At 36.8% G+C, this 24009-nt stretch overlaps 1 protein-coding gene across 1 annotated transcript in view; it reads left to right on the top strand.

The window, feature by feature from the left end:
- Nucleotides 1-1260: 1260 nt before the first annotated feature.
- LOC134664713 (angiotensin-converting enzyme-like) overlaps nucleotides 1261-24009 on the top strand; it is a 72130-nt gene continuing 49381 nt past the window's right edge. The window contains exon 1 of the mRNA XM_063521459.1: nucleotides 1261-1410. Within this exon, the coding sequence (XP_063377529.1) occupies nucleotides 1396-1410 (15 nt within the window). The 5' untranslated portion in view covers nucleotides 1261-1395. The remainder of the gene's footprint in view (nucleotides 1411-24009) is intronic.

The following is a 24009-nucleotide window of genomic DNA, read 5'->3' as shown; positions in this document are numbered from 1 at the left end:
TCATCATATCGCCAATCGTCCTTTTTCAAAATATATCCTCAATCGTCCTTTTTCAAAATATATCGTTAGACGTTCTTTTTCAATCGTCCTTTTTCAAAATGTACTACCTACGTACTTCCGCAAGAATTAGTTTAGCAACGAACCGAGTGACCACATTCATCATATCGTCCTTTTTCTACGATCCCGTATCACATGGCAGACAATTGTCGACCTATCATCGCCAGAGTACATTTAAGTAATCCATCTTTGAACTAAAATAATAAAACGAGCGCCAAAATATAACAATGCAGGGTTCCTAAATAAAAATAAAAAAAATTTATAGACATCACAGACAACTCAGGACATAATTATGTATACTTTTTTAGAAAAAGAGCGGGAAAGGTGACCGTTTTGACAGTTAGGAAGTATACCAATATAAGGAAAAATGTGACGTTCCATGGCAAAAGGTACCTTATGGCGGCTGGCGCTTACGTCGCATAGCGCCGCAATAATATTGGCGTGACATTAATAATAGCGTAAGCGCAAAACGCCATAAGGCACCTTTACCCGTGGGACGTCACAAATAAGAATTTGACAAAGGTGTAAAGTACCTACCTACCTACCGCTTGCATAGATTAGGATACAAATTACAAGGATCTAAAACGTTCTGGAATAGGTACTGGCGTATTTTCTGTGGACAATACAAAAGTTATCTCACAATTTGAGTACAATTTAGTCATCGCCGCCCATGGACATGGAGCCACTTAAGCGTAGTCGACCCTTTTGAACCGTTGACCTTGACGACCGTTGAGAACCCTAAATACCCGCTTCTTGAAGAATCCCATGTAGCGCAAGGGAAATCCTCAGAAGGCAACTCATTCCACATTCTGCAAGTTCTAGGAAGAAACGAGCGAGATGCTCGCTTACTGCCGTATTCGAACTTCAAGATATTCACAAGAGACGACACGTACTAGATCCATTCTAAATACGTTATAGTTTAGATATCAACTAGTTCTCTTTTGCAGCGCAATTTGGGCAACCAATGTCACTTTTACGTTAGATAGCGTAAGATATCTATTAGATCATATATCATCATATCCTGAGGAAATCGTTCAAGAGTATCTCCAGAATCGCGCAAATGTCAAATTTGACAGGTTAGATCTTAAACATTATCGTTATCGTATCTTGGTGATGTCTAAAAGATATCTAATAGATGTCTATTTCAAAATCCGAATCGGGCCCTTATTTTTGGCGTGGAGTGCTTGTAATTCTACAATGATAGGTTACTGTCGCATTCCCTATATTGTGCTCATATCATGTCATCTGAAGTAATCAAGTCAGTCGCTGCTATACAACGCGCCGAGTCGCACGCGCGCAGTGTTGTGTTGTGTATTATGTTTTAAATTATTTGGAGTCATGTCAAAACTCAAGGTAACTTACATATAATAACCGCTTACAGTTCTAGTCTAGAAATACTAGGAAATTTATAAAATACTTGTGTACAGGATGTGGTTATAATAATGATGATCACCAATGCGAAAAGGGTGTACTTGTGTTTATCTTTAGTAAACAAAACAGTTTGTTTAGTTGAAAAATTTAGTTTCGTCTCAATTACTTGGATGAATCTGGATGTATCTGGTGCTATGTTCTTTGCAAAGTGAGATTGCGATCTGAAACATATAATAAAATTCAAGATAAGTGTAACGTAATTGTGGTTATATAAAGCTATATCAAAGTAAACAGGTTTACTATTTAAACCCCTAATAATATTATTAAACAAAATATAGTAGGTAACTCTGTGTCTGTCTGTTAGGTACCTCTTCATGCTCACCGCTTAACCGATTTAGATGAATTTTGGTATCTATAGTGATAGTTTGAAGCCAGGGAAAAGACTTAGGTTCGTTTTTATCAATAATCATCATCATTCGAAGGAGGAAAAGCTAGTTATTCGAAGGAGGAAAAGATACTCTTTATTGCACACTTCAATAGAAGAAAACAATACAAAAGAAAACAGCAAAATAAGCAAATGTAAATAAAAGGAAGTCTTATCGCTAAAAAGCGATCTCTTCCAGACAACCTTTAGGTAGCTGAAATTAATAAATTTCCACATGTCAGTAGGTGTTGCAAAAGCAATGAAAGAAATCTATCACTATAGTTCGTTTTTTTTAGCATTAGAAAGAACTTGCAAGAAGGTAAGCGATTTAGACATGTCTTTTAATTGAAAAACGCTTTTTAAAATTCAAAAACTATTACTGATGAAAGCAGAAGAATATAAATGATCGTATTAGATTCATAATTGTTACATATTTGCCGTAACTTATTTTTAAAATGTGTTTTTCAATTAAAAGACACATCAAGATTGTTTACCTAATTTCTAATGCTAAAAAAAACGAACTATAAATACACAAAAAACAAACAAAATGCTATGCAAATAAAATAAAATTAAAACAGGCCTTTTAGATTAAAATATTTTAATATTTAGATATATTTAAGTTACATTTGTATGATTATTTATGTACCCTGTATATTCTTAATAAAATGTAGTAATTAAACAGAAATTAAGTCAGTAAATTTTGTAGTCACAGTAAATTTACTGTCATCTTTCGACACAAGATTATAACTAAAACTGAAAATTAATAAAAATGCCAAAAAAAATATTGGTATAATGACTTTGACCCATGTTCTTTCACTGATAATACACGAGTATAGGCCAAAACTATGGCGCCATATATTCTAGCATAATTTTTTCATGATTTTCCGAGGTACGTGTTTTTCTTAGACTTTATTAATCTTATACGGAGTTACCTACATCGGGGGGCACGGCAGTGCCCCCGCCAAGTCGAGCGCGAAGCAAACACTGCCGTACCATCCTTTACTGGAACCATTTCGCCGCATTTTCAGGCCCCTATTTGAGAACCTCTGGATAAGACCAGAACGCAGAAATTTTGGTCATCCAGTAAGCTATAATCACATACTTAAAATCCAAAATTTCAAGTCTGTAGGTCATTTAGTTCCGAAGTTAAGCGAAAGCAAAGTTTCGCATTTATGAAACTCACTCATGATCATCAGAATAGAACTAGTACTTCCCATAAACTCAGAGAGCTGAAATTTGGTACAGAGTTAGGGTTTAATGGCCACATAAAGGGAAAACCTAAAAATATTGCAATATCAGTCACGTTTTAAAGATCTAAGAACTGCATAAGTAAGTTTGTAATCCCATATAAATATATGATATTACAAAGTTACTGTTGCAGTTCCTACAAATAGTAGGTAAAGTAAAGTAAAGGTACACTACGATGTACGATGTGAGTATGAATGAAGATATGTTTAGTTATGATATGTGTATACATAGTATGGGTATGAGTACCCGAAAAGAAGGACTGCCTACAAAAAAAGATGAGATCCCATCAAAAACATTACATGTAAAAAGGTGCAAGTCTCGCAACGCTTTTACTACAAAAAAGTTTTGAGATGCAATGTGAAACCAAGTCGGTTATTTTAATCAGTGCCAGGGGGTTTCTACAAAAAGAAGTGAAATCCCACCAAAAACATTCTGTAAAAAACTAGCCAAGTCTCGATGGAGCTGCTTGTTTATCTCTAAAAAGTAATGAAATCTAGACAAAGTCGTGCCAAGTCTAAGGTTCCTTACTGCGATTTCTTTATTATTATAGTTAATGTTGTGTGACTTGGCCGTTGAAGGGTACACAAGGGTACAAAACCAGGTGCTCCATGACACCATTGCACCAATCTGTCGCCAGAACCGCTACACATTGACGATGGAAAATTGCCACTTGGAAAACGTTGATTCAATAACCAGTCAATTGTAAGCTTGATAAAGCTGCGTATTTCAATAATACTTATGTATGGGCGAGCCTGAAACAAACACTTCTTTTTGGTGCAATGGCAGATTGGTGCAATGGTGTCATGGAGCACCTGGTTTTGTACCCTTGTGTACCCTTCAACGGCCAAGTCACACAACATTAACTATAATAATAAAGAAATCGCAGTAAGGAACCTTAGACTTGGCACGACTTTGTCTAGATTTCATTACTTTTTAGAGATAAACAAGCAGCTCCATCGAGACTTGGCTAGTTTTTTACAGAATGTTTTTGGTGGGTATATCTTTACCAATAATAATACATAGTATAACTCTGGTATAACTGACATACATTAGGTATATTATGAAATGTACAAAGCACGGATCTATTGTAGTTAGTTATATTATGAAATGTACAAAACAGATCTATTATATAAAACCTTTATATCATGAGCACGTATGACAGTCAATGAGTCCATCTTGTACGTTTATAGGTCGATAAAGGGTCGATAAATTTGATAATAAAGTGATTTAGCGTGAGGGACGGTCTATTTGATTAAAATGAAGCATTTTATTTAATTACTTCAGGTATTTACAATATTATAAAATAGGTGGTGGACAATAGAGTGGTTTAAATTTCATGTTGCCACCATAGGTACTAGCCAATAATCAAATAATAATCACGCCATAGGTACTAGTTTCAAAACTTTATTATAGTTTAAGGCCAAAGGGAAGGGGGAGGCCTATGTTCAGCAGTGGACGTCTTATGGCTGAGATGATGATGATGATGATTATAATTTTGTTCCGATATAAATAACTCCACCGAATCAAAAAGTAATAGAGTGATGGACGTAAAATCACATTTTCGAAAGTATTCGCTAAAATCGATACTAAGTAGATAGTTAATTGACGACTCCATAAATTATTTGTAGACAACGTCGAGACAAAATCTAGCATGTATGTTAGGTCGGTATTCCACTTATCCAGTTTCTTTGTCCAATGTGTATTTGCGTCCCACATTTTGCTTAGTGAGAGAGTGAGACGCTGTGCACATTGGATCAAGAAATTGGACAGGTGGAATACCAATCTAACATACATGCTTGATTTTTCACAACATCATTACAAATATAGAATGTCATTGTGAGGCCTCATTAGCAGCTAAAGAGCATTGATCTTATTTAAAGAATATCTCAATGTCATATTCTCAGTAAGAACATTTCACGACGGCTTTTCATAAAGGGTTTCCACAATACTAAGAAGGGAGAGGTCCCTTATCTCCCTTAGGCAATCAGAGTACAGCTTTGAGGTAATCAAGCCAGGTGACTACGTCGGATGTTAGGGTAGGTCCTCAGCTGGGACCAGGATAGAAGCGAAGACGGCATCGCCGAAATATGTGCTCAGTGGTTTGTTCTTCTTCGCCGCACTAGAAGGGGGGAGATTCCTTCCAACCCCACTTATGTTCTCAACCTATTCAGACAACACCAGATCTTACGAAGAGTTTTCATGCCTGCGAAAAGAACAAAATAAACACCAGGATTTAATATCAATGGTGTAAAATTTGGTTTCAGCGTTACGACCACGGCCCCGAGCGACGCAATGGCTTTATCAATTAAAATAATTGCGGCGACGGGCGCCGAATCTAACCGAAATAACTCAATGTGATCTTGCCGATGGCTCGTGGAACTTGTGAAGTATTCGCACAGAATAAATAATAGTACTACCGTACTACAGAAAGGACACTTCCCGAAGTTTGACAGCGGTTCTGGGTCGAATCATGCTATCCCTCTATATGGCACTATCCCTTTCGGCTATTTAGGGCTGTCAAAAATCAAGTGATTATCCTGTGGTTGTGCACGCTAAAGGAAGTCAAGTGGTGGCAACCCTAATAATTGCTCGGAGCAATGCTGAGCCGAACGGAGCCGAGTTCGACCGAAGTGAGGAGTGTCTCCCCACTTGTATTCGTTTTGATAGGTTTGATAGATAGATAGTTAATAGTTTATTTATTCATCACACATGGTAATAGGTACATTTAAAATATACACAATGGTGAGTGGTTTATTTGCTCTGATAAGATTGCAATCATAGAAGCGCTGGTGGCCTAGCGGTAAGAGCGTGCGACTTGCAATCTGGAGGTCGCGGGTTCAAACCCCGGCTCGTACCAATGAGTTTTTCGGAACTTATGTACGAAATATCATTTGATATTTGCCAGTCGCTTTTCGGTGAAGGAAAACATCGTGAGGAAACCGGACTAATCCCAATAAGGCCTAGTTTACCCCCTCTGGGTTGGAAGGTCAGATGGCAGTCGCTTTCGGAAAACTAGTGCCTACGTCAAATCATGGGATAAGTTGTCAAGCGGACCCCAGGCTCCCATGAGCCGTGGCAGAATGCCGGGATAACGCGAGGAAGAAGAAGAAGATTGCAATCATCGAATTTAAACTGCTGTGAGACATACAACATTAAGCTAACATGACCAATGGCAAAATTGCAAAAAATCAAAATGTTACAGAAGCGAGTGAAAGACCTTCACCTTCGTACATACAATGTATTAAGCACTTAATTATAATTATATGTATATATGCATAGATTGGTCTTGGTCATATACTTTAGTTATACAAAGTAATTCGTTATAATAACAATGTAAAATAGTGTCGCAAACACAGAGAGTATGTATCAAGGAAACAAAGCGAATGTAAGTACCTTAGTAATTTCCGAAAAGTGTCAAGCATTATCGTTAGAGTTCTTATAACTATTTTCGTTGATATTATACCAGGTATTTAGGTTAAGGTTTTATGGAACATGGGTCTTATGTAGAACATTTTGATGCGAGTTCAACAAAACTGCGGTTTTTCGAAGACGTCAAGACGAAAAAAGTTAAGGGACTTTAGTAGTTTATTTATGCACTTTTCTCTTAAAATATTAAAGAAGTCTATGTAACTTTGCTTATTTATTGTACCAGTTTTGACAAGCAATAAAATGTATTTAATTAAAGGCATTTTGCTTTTGTGCTTGCCTTTTCCTACTGTAAATTGCAATTTTCTTGTATTCGGGTCAAACAGATCACTGTGTTACGTTCTTTCCTGTGGACATACACAAAGTTAAGGGCTATAAAGATTAATTTTCTTATTTAACCTTTATCCACGTAAAAAGGTTCTCCTTTTATTTACAGAACTATGATAAAATCATTACTTATATGCCCACAAGCTGTTAACTATTGCCCACAGGAGAGAAAACTAGCGTGTTCGCGCGAACTGTACATTTTTCTCTCCTGTGGGCAATAGTTAACAGCTTGTGGGCATGTAAGTAATGATTTTATCATAGTTCTGTAAATAAAAGGAGGACCTTTTTACGTGGGTTAGGGTTAAATAAGAAAATTAACCTTTATAGCCCTTAACTTTGTGTATGTCCACAGGAAAGAACGTAACACAGTGATCTGTTTGACCCATTCAAATGATTCGATAAGTTCTATGTTTTACGTGATTAGTCTTCTAGTTTAGTTTAAAACCTAGATGAGACTTCAAACCTTCCTTAAAAAAACAAAGCATAATAAACAACAAAAGTTCTAAAATTGGCACAACTTGGAATTGTGCCAAGTCAAAGCCACCCTACATTTTCCTATTTTAAGCCTAGGCTGTCAATGTCACCAAAATGCCATTTGTGTTTCTTCGGTCACGATTTCTGTTTTAAAAATTCAGTATTCGGGCAGCCACGGACTGTCCAGGTTCTTTTTGTAATCGTGAATATCTGTCATAAATGGGTCAAACAGATTACTGTGTTACGTCTCTCCTGTAGACATACACAAGAGTTAAGGGCTATAAAGGTTAATTTTCTTATTTAACCCTTATCCACGTGAAAAGGTCCTCCTTTTATTTAGAGAACTATTATAAAATCATTACTTACATGCCCACAAGCTGTTAATTATTGCCCACAGGAGAGAAAAGGTACAATTTGCGCGAACACACTAGTTTTCTCTCCTGTAGGCAATAGTTACCAAAACATTATTTTGGAGAAGTTGAAAAAGTTGTGGTTATTAGACTCCTGATGTAGTTAGAACTGAATACTTTATATGTATATATATATTTATATATAGTTTATATGTTTATGTATACATATATGTATATGTGTATTTTATGTAAGTATATGTCTAAGTATATATATGTATAGGTATGTTATAGTTTATGCGTATTTATACTATTTATTAATATGTACCTAGTACTGGTTTTTTTTTTCTTTTTCTTTAAGTACTTATTTGCTCTCGTCGTCCTTTATGTGTATCCAAAATTCTCATAGTGCTATTTGTCCATATTAAATTGTCTTTCATTGTGTTAGGAATGGTCGGTCATCAAAGTCTTGAGATACGGAGACAACTTGCAGTCATAAAATACTTCATTAGATTAATACGTGGCTCAATCACAAATCCGTGGTTACTGCAATATGTGACTTTTAAAGTACCTACGCCATTTGTGAGAACTACTCTTCGACCCCGCCCCACACCTCTTTTTATAATTCCCAACACCAACACAGTAACTTTAGTCACTAGCCCTCTTTATGTAGCACTGAATCACATAAATAATATTCTTCTATTCGACCCCCTGACGGACATATTCTCACAAAAGGAACCGAGACTCCTAGCCACCGCAACTCGGTATTTGGAGTCGATCTCCATACCTACGACTATACCGTCATAGTTTAGTATTAGGTATTAGTCATGTATATATTATATAGTAATACAATAATTTGTTATGTTTATAACTTACATGTTTGGTATACCTGTTAATGTAAGTTGTCAATAAATAAATAAATAAATAAATAATTGATGATGATGATGATGATGATGATGTTAGTATCTGATCCTTTCGCATTTTCTCAAAGGTTAGCTGGAAGAGATCCCTTTTAGGGATAAGTTCGCCTTTGTACATAACATTTTTATTTTTGTTTTGTTTTTGTCCATTTTATGTAAACCTGTTTATGTGCAATAAAGTGACATACATACATACATACATTATCTACATCTTACATTATACATCTCTGCCTCGAAATGAATTAAGTCGCCCCTCAATTGGTACGGTTTACGCGCTACTAAAACCAGTGTAAATGAAACATACAATTATCAGTAGATCTCTGAAAGCAGTCATGCGAGCCGAAGTTTATTGTTCACAATTGATATTAGACGATACATTAATTAATGACTAATGACTAAATCTCGCGTCTCTGCGAAAATGGTCATTAGTCGTTTGCGTTATGTCTTTGTATGGGATTTTGAGTTTCCAAAACGTCCCACGTGGTGTGCTGGTCAAAATCCCATACGAAATGAGACTTAACCACTTGACCGTCCGACGATAGCATAGTATCCGAAAAAAATATGCTCGTAACCGTCCGCGGGAACCTTACTATCCAAAGGGGTGGAAGAAAGATTTGATTTCAGAGCCATCTAACGGAATATTTCGGCATTATTTACTAGTTCTCTTGATGCGTCAACGTAGCCTAACTAAATAGTTAGCTCTAAAAAAAATTTGCTGGCAGTGTAGTTATAATTTTTGTAGAAAGTTGTGAATGCGCTGCGCGGGGCGTGCGTCGCTAAAAAACCCCGGACGGTTGACAGGAAAACAGTCTCGCGGGCCGGACGGTTGAGTGGTTAAGGCAAATTCGTACGTCACGTCATGCTATCGAATGAAATTATAGATAAAAAAATAAATATAAAAATATTCCATTAAGTATATTCATTTTTAGGGTTCAGTGCCCAAAGGGAAAAAACGGGACCCTATTACTAAGATTCCGCTGTCCGTCCGTCCGTCCGTCCGTCCGTCTGTCACCAGGCTGTATCTCACGAACCGTGATAGCTAGACAGTTGAAATTTTCACAGATGATGTATTTCTGTTGCCGCTATAACAACAAATACTAAAAACAGAATAAAATAAAGATTTAAGTGGGGCTCCCATACAACAAACGTGATTTTTGACCGAAGTTAAGCAACGTCGGGAGTGGTCAGTACTTGGATGGGTGACCGTTTTTTTTTGCTTTTTTTGGTTTTTTTTTTTTGCTTTTTGGTACGGAACCCTTCGTGCGCGAGTCCGACTCGCACTTGCCCGGTTTTTTTTAAGGTTCAGTGCCCAAAGGGAAAAAACGAGACCCTATTACTAAGACTCCACTGTCCGTCTGCCCGTCTGTCCGTCCGTCTGTCACCAGGCTGTATATAACACATTAACCGTGATGGCTACACAGTTGAAATTTTCACAAATGATGTATTTTTGTTATTGCTATAACAACAATGTACTAACAACAGAATAAAAAATAAATAAATTGGGTTCCCATACAACAAACATGATTGTTTTGCCATTTTTTGCGTAATGGTACGGAACCCTTTGTGCGCGAGTCCGACTCGCACTAGGGCGGTTTTTACTTTTCTTGCATAAACGTCAAACATCTATAAAATTATGACGTACAAGTAAATAACACTTGCACTGCGTGTGTTATCAAATTCGTTGCAGACTTATCTTGGTGTAACTCTATGAGTTTCATCTGGATTTACTTTACAGCTGACAGTAGATAATATAAAACAAATGCAGATCATACAAACGTAGTTATATTATGCCGCTCCTGAGCGAGCGTAAGTCAATTTTCAATTGATTGTTTTTATTGAATCTTAGATGCGCGTGCGCAAGGCGACTGATTTTTGGTGTTTGACGTCATATTGTCCTTGAACCTTGAGTAGATATTCAATCGGAAGTGTATAGAAAATAGTGTTACATACCCAACACTTTTCTGGAATACCCTTCGAGCAACACCGGCTTCCGACATGTCGGAGGGAGGGGCCCAAGCGATATGTCGCCGTACAAATCTTTCTGCCATTTTTCGCGGGGGGGAAGGTGCACACAGTCGCATTTCTCACACACTTACATACAAAATCCAATCTGTAATGACGACACAAATACATAGAAAATGACACACGTCAAAGACAAATCTTGCAAACCTCGATCTCTTTTTGTGTACGGACGAGTGACTAGTGTCACAACACGCACACTAACACATTTTCGTTGAAGTATGTCATTGTATTTTGAGAGATGAGAAGTCGGATTTGTCGCTCGACCGATCCGCAATTTGTACTGAGCGAGCAAAATCGATAAATCCAACAATTACTTGAGACTAAAATATAATAATTGTATTTAAATGTAATTTAACGTATGATATGTAAAAAAAAATATTACATGTGAAATGTAACACTTTATTTTTGTAAATTTGATGTCCCCGACCTCTTTTTATAACAAAAAACCGAGCAAACAGGCGTTTTTGGGCAGCAGTGTTCACGCGCGCGTTTGGACTCGGTCTAGTGAAAAATCCAAGTGCAACTAGTTTTATTACCCGCGGTAGATTAAATTGACGCGCTAATCTTGTACCTCGGCAGAGGGGAAATAGTGCGAATGCCGCCTCCCTTCCGTGTTGCTCGAAGGGAATACCCCATTACACGATTTAATGGTAACTTTAACTTAGCGACTAAGCGCCACTTGCACCATCCTAGTAACCCGGGGTTAACCGGTTAAACCGTTAACCCAGTGTCAAATTGTAGTGGTAGGTTAACCCCGGGTTAGTGGGATGTTGCAAATGGCTCCAGTTAAGGTTTTGTGTAACCCATGCGAAGCCGGGGCGGGTCACTAGTATAACCTCTAGCGGCCCAGAGACCTAATAAAAAGGTCACCTGTTCCATTCTAATTTGAACTTTGTGTTGACAAAATTAAATTTCATTTTGCTTGGCAAGGTTTGACGTATGGGCGGCTAGAGGATAATGATATAATCGAGTTCATATTTTAAATTCGACTTAGAATCGGACCGGGGTTAGGGGTGCATTCCAATTTGAAAATTTTATCTCGATTTGACATTTGCTTGACAATAATGACAATATTTAGCCTCATTTGGAAATATTGATACAAAGCGGTATATCGCGCGACGAGACTATCAACTCAAACAGTATTTTTATTGGAATATGCCTGCCGGTGTTCACCCGTCAATTACTATGCAAACAGGATAAATTGGCTAGTGTTTTATTTACTCATGTCCTGAGTTCCTGACACTCTTAGATTAGTGAAGTCAACCTAGAGGGGAGGTTGGAAGGTTAACTGAAAAATCGGTATAGTTTGGCAAGAGTCGATTAAATTTGTACTCGTGATTCTGACTAGAAATAAAATATGTAGTACATATTTATTAAAAAAGGTGGTGTTCACCTAAAACTTCAAATAAAATGGTCATTAAATAGGTAATAATTCGTACCTATACAGGGTGATTCATGAGACGTGAGCAGGACTAATCCTGCACACTCAGTAATGGATAATTGATCGATCGCCGTCGTATTTAGGTGAAACAACCGCACTTTTTCCTATTTTTTTACTTTTTGGCGAGGGCAAATTTAATTCTCTACTATCATGGTCACCCTACAAGACCTAATTAATAAACATAAAACCTCTTTAACCGTAATGACAGCATTATGATTACGAAGAAAATACACTGTCAAACTTGAGTGAGATACGATTTTTCAAAAGTAACCAGTCCGTGATGACATTCAATTTGACACAGATTATCGGTAGTTTAGTATTTTAATTGTAGGGTGACCATGCATGTCGTAAATAAATTAATAACTTTTTTTTTCAACACGACTAGAAAATTAACGTTAACCTCACTAATACTGATACGAAACAGTTGCTTATAATTTACGAAATGCGCAGTGTTAGTCCTGCTCACGTCTCCTGAATCATCCTGTATATCTAGCCGATTTGTAGTTGACAACAAAATGGTATATAGTATGAGCCCTACAATGCCCTGCTTTGGGCCCCGAATCGCCTATATCCTGTCAGGGGCAATGACCAAATTTGACACTTATACGTGTTACGACACGATTACGACATGAGGTCCTGTTGCTAACATATAGGGTCATACACATTTTAATGTACGCTTAAATCAGTAATTAGTCATTTATTATTTTCGTATGAAATGATATCAGATTTCTTCGAAGATATACATATGGAAGTATTTTTGGTGCTCATTATGTATGTATGAGTGTAACCTAGCCTAGCTATGGTTATTTAATATCATTGGTACAATTATATTTTTGGAACGTTGGCTTGTCAATATGCTTGTGAACTCCGTACATTACATACCATCGGATACGAGTGTAAACATTACATTATTTCAGTCCTAAAACGAATAAAACTGTGACGTAACGTCAATTCGCGATGGCACGGTAATGACATCATTACCGTCCCACCCAGGCGCAGCTATTGTGCCTATTATGGCTGATTGGCTATCAACACATTATTGGCTGGACGTCACCTGGACTCAGCTTGATGTTAAACATATGGCAGATATAATTACGTATAACCCTGAGTGGCCCTTCTCATAGAAGCGTGACGAAAATCGGATTGATATCGGTCGATTCGATTGGAATTACCTAATGAAATCAATTTGTGTGAGACAATATAAAATATATGTTTTATTTATTTAGTAAATTACATGCTTTTGTAGCAGTATAACCTGAATGCAGCTTATTATATTTTCTAATCAGCTATAAACATACTTACCTAAGTACAATCAAGCCATTAGAGTTAGAAGTTTGACGCTCAAAATAACACTTGCACAGCTTGTGTTATCAAATTCGCTGTAAACTTAGTTTGGTCTAACTCTATATTTTAACGCATTTTTCAGATAACTCGTGAGTTATTAAGAAATGAATTGAACACTTTTTAATTCTATGAAAAGGAATAAACTGGATAAGTGCAAGCGAACTATATTGATGATAAAATTATCGGGTGATTCCGAGAAGAAAAAACACAAGTGGCGGATATTTTTAGAGTGTTTTTCTTTCATAAATTACCCGAATACACCTTATTAAGTACCTACTTAATCATCAAAACAGTGCAAAACTATTTACAGTAAAACCTGTTTATGATGCACCGCCTATTATCGCACTGCGATGCATAATACTGAATAATAACCAATAATTACTAAACATTAAACCTAAGTTTTTTCCGCCTTATGTTATTCTCGTAACCTTAGGACAACCCTCTAGGCCTCTATACAAAATTTAAGGAAAATACCGTAATAAACAAAATCTGGTGCATAACAAAAATAGCAAACATTTTTATAACTAAAGGATAAAAAAAATAATGGAAAAATTCACCGCTCCAGGTGTATAACTCTATCAAGTCAAAAAGTTGCAAAAATTTGTCTTTTAAAACTCTCGACAATCTCGACAAAATGTTATCAATTTATGATTATGAGTATTATGACTAGAGTATACAAGATAATTCAAAAGACTCAATTCCATTACCAACACCAGAGATATATATAACTCCGTATAAGATAAATAAAGTCTAAGAAAAAAACGTGCCTCGGAAATCAAGAAAAAGTCATTCTCGAATAGATGGCGCACACACCTTTGGCCTATTCTCGGCTAGATGGCGTTGACACCGTTTGATATTTAACAATTTTAACACATATCAGTGAAAGAACATGGGTCAGTATGAACAATAAAAATTAAAAATCATTTATCCGTGAACATATTTTGATTAATTTATACATTTTCAATTTTATCTTAAGTTTTAATCGTGTGTCGATAGATGGCAGTAAATGTACCGTGACTACAAAATTTACTTTGGCAATAGCCATCTATACTATCTAATCTCTTTGCCAACACTAAGGATCGCTATCCCCACTTTACCAAATAAACTTTGAATAACCCTCTGAATAACAAGATACCGATCATACTCTCGTAGAATAAATTTCGACCAATCGAATCCTCTCAATGCTTTTCATGTGCAAATTCAGATGCCCAACCTTTGAATCTCGACGAATTTTATCTAAGATGGCAGTTACAACTTTTAGACTCTATGCATAGGGTTTATAGAACCATTTTGCTATGGACATTTTATTTTCTTGAAAGAAAAATGGCGTAAGTGTTGTGTTGGCTTAATTTTTCAACCGGTGGGTTTTATTCCTCAGAGCAAAGATAATGGAAAAAGTTTTTAAGTCCACCTTTGTCTTGGGGAATTAGAATAGAGACTGAATCTTGTTTTTTTTATATTGTTTTCATTTCAATGGCATATGTTTAAGAACAATAACTGAGGAATATTTATGTTTTTAAATGAAAATTCCATGGCATCATTGGCATCACTCGTTAATATAAAATGATTCAGCTTATATACGTCCCACAGCTGGGCACAAGCCTCCTCTTATGCGCGATAGGGCTTGGGCTACGCTAGCCCAATGAGGTTTGGGGACTTCACATACATCTTTGAATTTCTTCGCAGATGTATGTAGAATTCCTCACGATGTATTCCCACTAGATCCATTTATCATTTCAACTGGATGTATTACTAAAAAAACTTCTCTATAGATCCATCGGAAAGAAGTTGGATCTAAGAAGAAAAACTTTTCTCACTAGATCCATTTTGGATCTATCGACTGGATCTAAAGAGAATGATTGCTTTCACCGAAAAGCTAGTGGTAAATATCAAGTGATATTCTGTTCATAGATGGGGTTAAATGGGGTGAGTAGGGTCAAAACTGAAATTCAATCCTTGATAACATTTTATTTTTACATATGAAAACTGAATGGTGTATACATATAATAAGTGTTCCGGACGTTTGTATTTTAGTTTTTATTTTATTTTGGGTAGTTCCATTTCATAACTTTGACGATATAGAGGAAAACCCACCTCACCCGTAGTGCCTCGTATTTGGGGTGAGAGCGGTTTTCATACAAAGGTGATTTTGGAAGATTGTTGGATCGATTTTTTTTATTATGCGTATTACTATAGCTCCATTTTAAATTGGGATACATTATTTTTGTAGCAGTAGCCTTAAAATCCCTTCTCACCCCCTCTCAAACCTTCTCTCCCCATTCCCACCCACCCACCTCTTCGCGCGAAACCTACTCACCCCGTTTTACGGTACAGTCTGACAAAAAAGAGTAGAAATTAGTATCTAGTTTGAGTCCCGGGGAAAGAATAGTTTTTATCCCAAAAATATCCCTTATAAGTGTGAAAAAGGAGGTGAAAGTTTGAATGGGGAATTATTAGACGAAATCTACGTTTACATCTTTTAATTTTGTTGAAAATGACATCAAACTTGTCTCAGAACCTAAAACAATTATTAATCTCGTCGCCGACGCTGAATCCGGCTGAAAATTTCTAGCAATTTATGTCGATATTCAGAATAATTCAGAAACTCTTTGTGTAAGGCGCTTAGCACACTGGATACTAAGTGTATCTTTAACTTAACTGTGTAATTAAATAAGTGTTTCAATAAGGGAAAGATTCTTCCCGTCATCGAGTCGTTCTTTGAGTCTTTCCGTGACCACAGCTGGTGCAACTCAGCTGAAACGTCGGAATTTAAGGTAAAAACAATGAAATTATATCGCGGTAGACCCGTTTGTGTAATTAAATATGTGAACAGAAAACTAGAGTTACATTGAAACACTCATTGCATACGTATTATAATGCAATATCATCTTATAAATAATTTTAACAAGTGTCGAAACGCCTATACGTGCTCGGCCGAAGTATTTTAAAAGTGAAAATGTGATACCGTCAACAAAAACGAATAGATCTCATCGTCAGGAGAGCGTGAAGGTTAGACTGATATTTTTTTATAAAACACGTTGACGGTGTGCCAATTTGGACTCATTTTGAATGAAATTATAATAATTGTTCTATTATGTATGTACTTAGGCCAATGTATTATGTCAATACGCGACTCTAGTAGCTGACGGCAGTTAAATTGACTCATCTACTTACGGCGCGATTCGGGAAATGAATTAGAGATTCACTAGATATGAAATAGTAAAGATGTGTGGCGTTATACGGCAAAAGGTACCATTGCCCCGACTGAATATTGGAGCGGCGTTAACAATAGCGTAAGTGCCAGCCGCCATAAAGTACCTTTTGCCGTGGAACGTCACATATCTTACTATTTCATATCTAGTGAATCTCTAATCCATTTCCCGAATCACGCCGTTACTGTCTTTTTGAACGGAGGTGAAAAAGAAGAAATGTGTAGGTGCAGATGTAGTGCATAATTATTTTCCATCGTATTTTCACGGAAACTTACGAACGTGTCTTGCTACTTCAGTCAGTCTCGGTACAAAAAGTACTGAGGTTGACTGAAGTAGCATGAAAAATACGAACGTTTCCGAGAAAATACGATGGAATACCATTCTTTTATTTCATTCGGGATGCTTTTATATGTTTTCTGAGCAAAGCTTTATTCTCAACTGGTCTCTGATTGGTAATATTATACACGTAATATTGCCTTGTCCGTTTTAGTGTTTGAAAGGAATATTTGCGTAAAAAAGTGAATGGCATATTATTTTAAATTACTTATTTATGGTTTGCACTTACCACAAGATTTGAACAGTCAAAACCAATAACATGTCATTTTAAAATCAAAGCGTAACTTCGATTGTATGTATGGGAGTGACTTTTAACATAGCCACAGAATAAATAATAGGTACAGAAGATTCAATCTCTGACAAAACGCGTCTGTTACGATTAGGACAGATATGACCGCTATGTGGCGACAGCGCCGCGCGCGGCTTATGGCTAGCCACCAAAATTGGTGTGGGACGGATATATTTGTAGCTACCTGTTGCAAAGCGACGAAATCGCGGAGTGAGCCACGGCTGACATAGCGTGTTTTTTCTCATTTCTCTATGTTAGCACTCAATTATTATAAATAATATAATACACACCGGATGCATTGGAATACATGTAATTTTATTGCGATCATGCACGAGTAGCTATTCCCTTCCATTGGCTATTGTTGTTTTTATAGCGATTTTTACAACCAACCTTATATTTTTATTACTTAATACTTTGTAGCGAATTGTAAAAAAATTTGTGTTGTAGGTATTATATAAGACAAAGTCAGGTGTTACAATGATATTGACGAATAGAGGTGAATGCTATGCTTAGACAAAGACATATGTAACTTCGTATACGATGAATAAAGTCTAAGGAAAAAACGTCCCTCGAAAATCAAGAAAAAGTCATTCTCGGATAAATGCCGCACACACCTTTAGCCTATGCTCGGCTAGATGGCGTGACGACACCGTTTCATATTTAACAATTTTAACACATAGATATCAGTCAATGCACATGGATCAAAATGATATAAAAATAATAAAATCATTTATCCATAAATATACATTTTTTTGATCATTTTATTCGTTATAGTCGTGTGTCGATAGATGGCAGTAAATTTACTGTGACTACAAAATTTACTATGACAGGACCCCTCTATACCATCTATTCTTTTTGGCCTAGGTATTGAGATATTAACTCACATTTATAAACGGGTCTAACGCGAATTTCATTCAATTACCTTTTCATCACACTCGCTCAATAAATATGGAATTGCACGCAGGTTTAGCGGGAGTTATAGAAAAAGCGTTCTCCCTAGTTTTTTGTCTTTATACTTAATTTTTGTATCGCAAGTGTGATGAAAAACATTGTGTGTAACTCGGGGCGTAATAATATTGCAAACTCGAGTCTATAAATCGCTCCGGCAAGCCGCCGGGATTTAACTTACTCTCGTTTGCAATATTCAACTTACGCCCCATGTTGCACAATGTACTATTTATTTACCGACGTTTAAACGACGACGACGACGACGAGGACGACGACGTTCGTGTGAGTTAATATGTGTTCAAAACGCGAAAGTTTTAAATATTAATTTGACATAATTGGCATGAAATTAATTTTTTTCATGCTGGTGGTTTTTTCATGATTGACGACCAATGGTGGTCATTTAATTTTCATTGTAGGTTTTTTGTTAAATTCTTTGTATGTTTTGTTTTGCTTATGTTTTTACTAATTATTATTACTAAGACAAGATAAATTATGCATTTTGAAATTTTTGAATAGACAATTATTTATGTAGTATTAGGGTTGTGAACACACGCCATCTATCCTAAAGATAAGGAACCTACTTGTAGTTTCGCTACTCGATACTAGGTGGCGTGATAACAGCGTCGCTGTTGTAGCATTCAAGTCCCGTAGGGTGGCGCTGCCAAAAGGAATGAGGTAATTATGTTTTCTTTTTTATAATTATGTTTAAATGTTAACTTAAGTGTATATTTTTCATGAAAGAAGTTAATAGTAAAGTTTATAACATAATTGTTTTAACTTCATAATCATTATGTAGATGGTGTCGCCACCTGCCTTGAATTGTAATATGTCACTAATACCAGAGGCTGACCAGAGGTTACTTAGTAAAAAAGACTATCATCCTCAATGTGTTGTGTGTTAAGTGTTGTAGATGGCACTATTTACTATTTTTGTATTCAGTTCAGTCAGTCACAGTCAGTATGCAGCACAACAGCACTAGTGCTGTAATACTATAAGTACCTAGGTACTTATAGTATTTTTACCAAAAATAATAGATAGTATAGAGGGGTCTTGTCATAGTAAATGTTGTAGTCACTGTAAATTTACTGCCATCTATCGACACACGACTATAACTCAAAATAAACACGTATAAAATTATCAAAAAAATATATATATATGGATAAATGAATTTATTATTTTTATATCATATTGACCCATTTTCATTCACTGATATCTATGTGTTAAAATTGTTAAATATGAAACGGTGTCGTCACGCCATCTAGCCGAGCATAGGCTAAAGGTGTGTGTAATGGCGTGACGCATCTAGCCGAGAATACTTTTTCTTGATTTCCGAGGCACGTTTTTTTCTTAGACTTATTCATCTTATACGAAGTTATACGTCTTTGGTATTTTACAATCTCGACAGGTCTGTCTGTCACCAGGCTTGTAACTCATGAACCGTGATAGCTAGACAGTTTAAACTTTATTATGTATTTCTGTTGCCGCTATAACAACAAATACCTTCTAAAAACAGAATATATAGTATAATACAACAAAATTTTTTTGCCGTTTTTTGCGTAATGGCACGGAAACCTTCGGGCGCGAGTCCGATTCGCACTTAGCCGGTTTTTTGGTTAACTTTGGGCCCGATTCGGATTTTGAAATAGACATCTATTAGACATCACCAATATACGATAACGATATGTTTAAAATCTAACCTAACTCTTGAACGATTTCCACAGGATATGACTTAAGGCTAATTTAGACGGCGCGCAAACTCGCATGAGATTTTAGTTATATTGCGGACTGTGGGTTACGTCAAATTCAACCGACCGATCAAAACCCGCAATGTAATGAAACTCGCAGACGAGTTCGCGCATCGTCTAAATGAGCCCTTAGAGATCCAATTCACATCTAATAGATATCTTACTCTATCTAACGTAAAAGTGACATTGGTTGCCCGAATTGCGCTGCAAAAGAGAACTAGTTGATATCTAAACTATAACGTATCTAGAATGGATCTAGTACGTCTCTTCTCTTGTGAATATCTTGAAGTTCGAATACGGCAGTTTGTTATTCATATTCTGTAGCGCTACCGACCGCGCTACTGTTGTTGATATGAATGAATTCAATATCTGTTATTGGCCACTAAAACTTTTTTCCGGAAAACGTTACCTTTCATAATAATATGGGAGCGGTGGGCAAAAATTGTGGATTCAAACTCGGTGCTGTAAAGACACTCACCGAGGCCCCTAGAGCATAAAAACACATTCTTTTCGGTCACGACCCTTATCATAGGGTGGTATTCCACTTCTCCAATGTCATTGAGCAAAATGTGAGACACAATACACATTTGACTAATATAGGGTAATTGTGTCAGTTTAACGCCCAGTGTCAGTTTCCGTCCACTTGACGGATTAACAAATAATACACTTCATATTTAAATTGCTACTTGTGAAATATAATTTATATGTAGATAGATAAATTGTTTAGATAATAGGATTGCAATAAGTCCTAATTTGTGCAGCAATGAAGGTTTCAAAATTCGTAAAGGGGACGAAAACTAGAGCCGGGCGAAAACTAGCACAAAAACCTATATTGCTGGACAGAAAGAATACCACCCATGCACACACCGACAGAACGTTTGGACAAGTCACTCACAAAATATTTAAAAAAATAACTAATGAAGTAAACCATTTCCTTTACTCATTAAAAAAGAATATACTTACTAACACATAACATGTATGGCGAAACATAATCAGCTCATGTTACCTGGTCATTGACCGGCGGCAGGTCATTGACCCCAGGACCAGTTGTCAATGATCTGCTAATCCCACGGACCCGAGCATAGACTAGATTGGCAGCGAGGTCACTAGACAGGCAGAATACTTTATTGACACACCTGTGTCAGGCGTGTCTCACTCCCCGATTTCGTCGCTTTGCTACAGGTAGCTAAAAGTACATCCGTTCGGCCCCAATTTTGGGGTTTGCCATAAGACGCGCGTGGCGCTGTCGCCACCTAGCGGCCATATCTGTGCTGATCGTAACAGACTCGTTTTGTTAGACAATGAGTCTTCTGTATTTTAGTACTATTATTTATTCTGTGCCTGTGTAAATCGATTAATGATAAGTAGATCATATCCATCTTATTAGGGTTCCGTACCCGAAAGGTAAAAGCGGGACCCTAAGACTCCTCTGTCCGTCTGTCCGTCTGTCACCAGGCTGTATCTCATGAAACTTGATAGCTAGTTGAAATTTTCACTGATGATGATGATGATGTATTTCTTTTGCCGCTATAACAACAAATACTAAAAACAGAATAAAATTAATATTTAAGTGGGGTCCCATACAACTAAGGGTAACATTCCATTTCCAACGACAGCTGCACTACTGTCAATTTTACTATGGAAATTGACAATGACAGCGACGCGTTCAGTACCGGTAGTGCAGCTGCGGTTAGAAATGGAATGTTACCATAACGTGATATTTTTTGCCGTTTTTTGCGTAATGGTACGGAGCCCTTAGTGCGCGAGTCCAATTCGCACTTGACTGGTTTTTATTATCATCCCTCGGACTTAAGATATAATAACGTAACTACGTAATACTTTATTTATCATATACGGAAACATGGTGCCTCGGAAATCAAGAAAAAGTCATTCTCGATTATGTACTATCTATTCTTTTTGCTCGGACTAAGCTAATTTTACGGCTTTGCATATTTTTTATCACGCGCATCATTTTTCAGTGCTATGTCTCCCTTTCTCAAGCACTAACACCTCGGATACCTCGGATTGAATATGTACTTAATATGTATAATAAATAGCAAATCAAGTGTACTCTCTGTACTTAACGCTATGTGACAAAGCCCATGGTAAAAGCTTTTTATTTGCAGAACTTAAAGCCTGCTGTGTCTTGTTAGCCGCGGCAGTCTTAATTACGACTTTATTATGTATCAACTAAGGTTTAAAATAGATTAGTAAATTGCGCTTAGTTTTACAATATACAAAAACGTAGTTTTAATTTACAAGATTTTTATTATAATATTTTAAACTTTCGCGTTTTGAATACATATTAACTCACATTACCAGTGAAACCTGTGTCGAAACGTCGGTAAATAAAGGTAATTGAATATAATTCGCGTTAGACCCGTCTATAATGTGAGTTAATAAGATTTTTATTCATAACATAGGTAATTATTAATTACACAGGTCAAAAATATAGAAATGGAATGTCAAAAATTATGTAATTACCTATTAATAAATACCTAAAAACTAAGAAATGAATAAGCAATTAATTCCAAAACAATAAAACCCCCACACACACCTCCGCCACCTCAATAACTGGCACCCCTCTGCCGAAAAACCTGCACAATTGTGCAAACTTTTGTATGGACTGACATGGCTATCTATACGTTATGTACAAATCATGCAGAAATAGCAATACATTTGACGTCCCCTACCCCCCAAAAATCGGCAGACTGATGTTGTCGTCGTAAAGGACATGACAGCGACGACATCTCCTTTCTAAATACTCTAAGGCCCCAGTGGATAGGCAGCCCATTTGCTGAATAAATGTGACGTTCCACGGCAAAAGGTACCTTATGACGGCTGGCGCTTAGGTCGCATAGCGCCGCAATAATATTGGAACGGCGTTAATGATAGCGTAAGCGCCAACCGCCATAAGGTACCTTTACCTGTGGGGCGTCACAAATGTTGAAGTTTGATTTAGGAGAAGTCGCGGGCACAAGCTAGTGCAGACATAATCGAAGAACTCATTAAAGACCCATCAGAGCAGCTGGGAACTTGTTACATTTACTATTAATAGATCCACTTTGTCGCGACGCGTGCGCAGTTAAAATGTAACTATCGGTTAGTTTAATTGAAGTAGGTACCTACTTACTTTAAATTGTTAAAAAAAATTAAACTTTTTAGTCATAGGTACATTTTTGCGTTTATCGCTAACATACATACAAAGCGGTGTCAAGCGGACCCCAGGCTCTCATGAGCCGTGGCCGAATGCCGGGATAACGCGAGGAAGAAGAAGATACATACATACAAACAAACTCGGCGGGAGGCTTTGTTTTATTATAAACTAGCGACCCGTCCCGGCTTCGCACGGGTTACACAAAACCTAAGACGAAACAGGAGCTGAGTTTTAAAATTTTAGGTAAATACTCGTATACCCGTCTCGCTAACGGAAGTGGCTCCTAAAACTAGTGCGATAAGAACAAGGCGAAAAAATATCAAAAATCGAGGTTTCGTACTCGACTGTTTCCTCCTCCAAAACTTAACCAATCCTAACCAAACTTGGAAATCTAAATGATTATGAAATTATCTGTGTCGGTCCGTTTTGCTTTTTTGGCTAATTGATATCAGTTTTGAATACAACGCCTCTCATTGCGGCATAGTCAATTAGGCCATTTTGGCCATTTTTGAAGGGCTCTAGCGCCTTAAAAAACAAAAATATCAAAAAAAGCAAAACGGTCCGACACAGATATTGACAATATTAATCTGTGTTGAAAAAATCATTGCTCTAGCATCAAAACCCACGGAGGAAACAGTCGAGTACGTTTGTATGGAGAAATGACCACTCCTGTTGGCTCTTAACCAAAACCTTCCTCAAGAATTCCTCTATTGATAGGTGAAAATTGCATGAAAACCCGTTCAGTAGTTTTTGAGTTTAATTCAACAGTTATTAACATTTATTTCAACAGGCAACTAATACTGATCAAGACAATTCGAACAAACATTAACCTGTATCCGTCATCACATCATTCAAATGTCATTCTGATATCAGTGTATGTCCGAATTGGCCTGTGAGTCTCGCGGAAGCTTTGTATTTGAA

The sequence above is a fragment of the Cydia fagiglandana genome, chromosome 5 (genome assembly GCF_963556715.1).
Source record: "Cydia fagiglandana chromosome 5, ilCydFagi1.1, whole genome shotgun sequence".
Classification (NCBI taxonomy): Eukaryota; Metazoa; Arthropoda; class Insecta; order Lepidoptera; family Tortricidae; genus Cydia; species Cydia fagiglandana.
The sequence above is the reverse complement of the archived record's forward strand: the minus strand, read 5'-3'. Positions and strand labels throughout refer to the sequence as shown.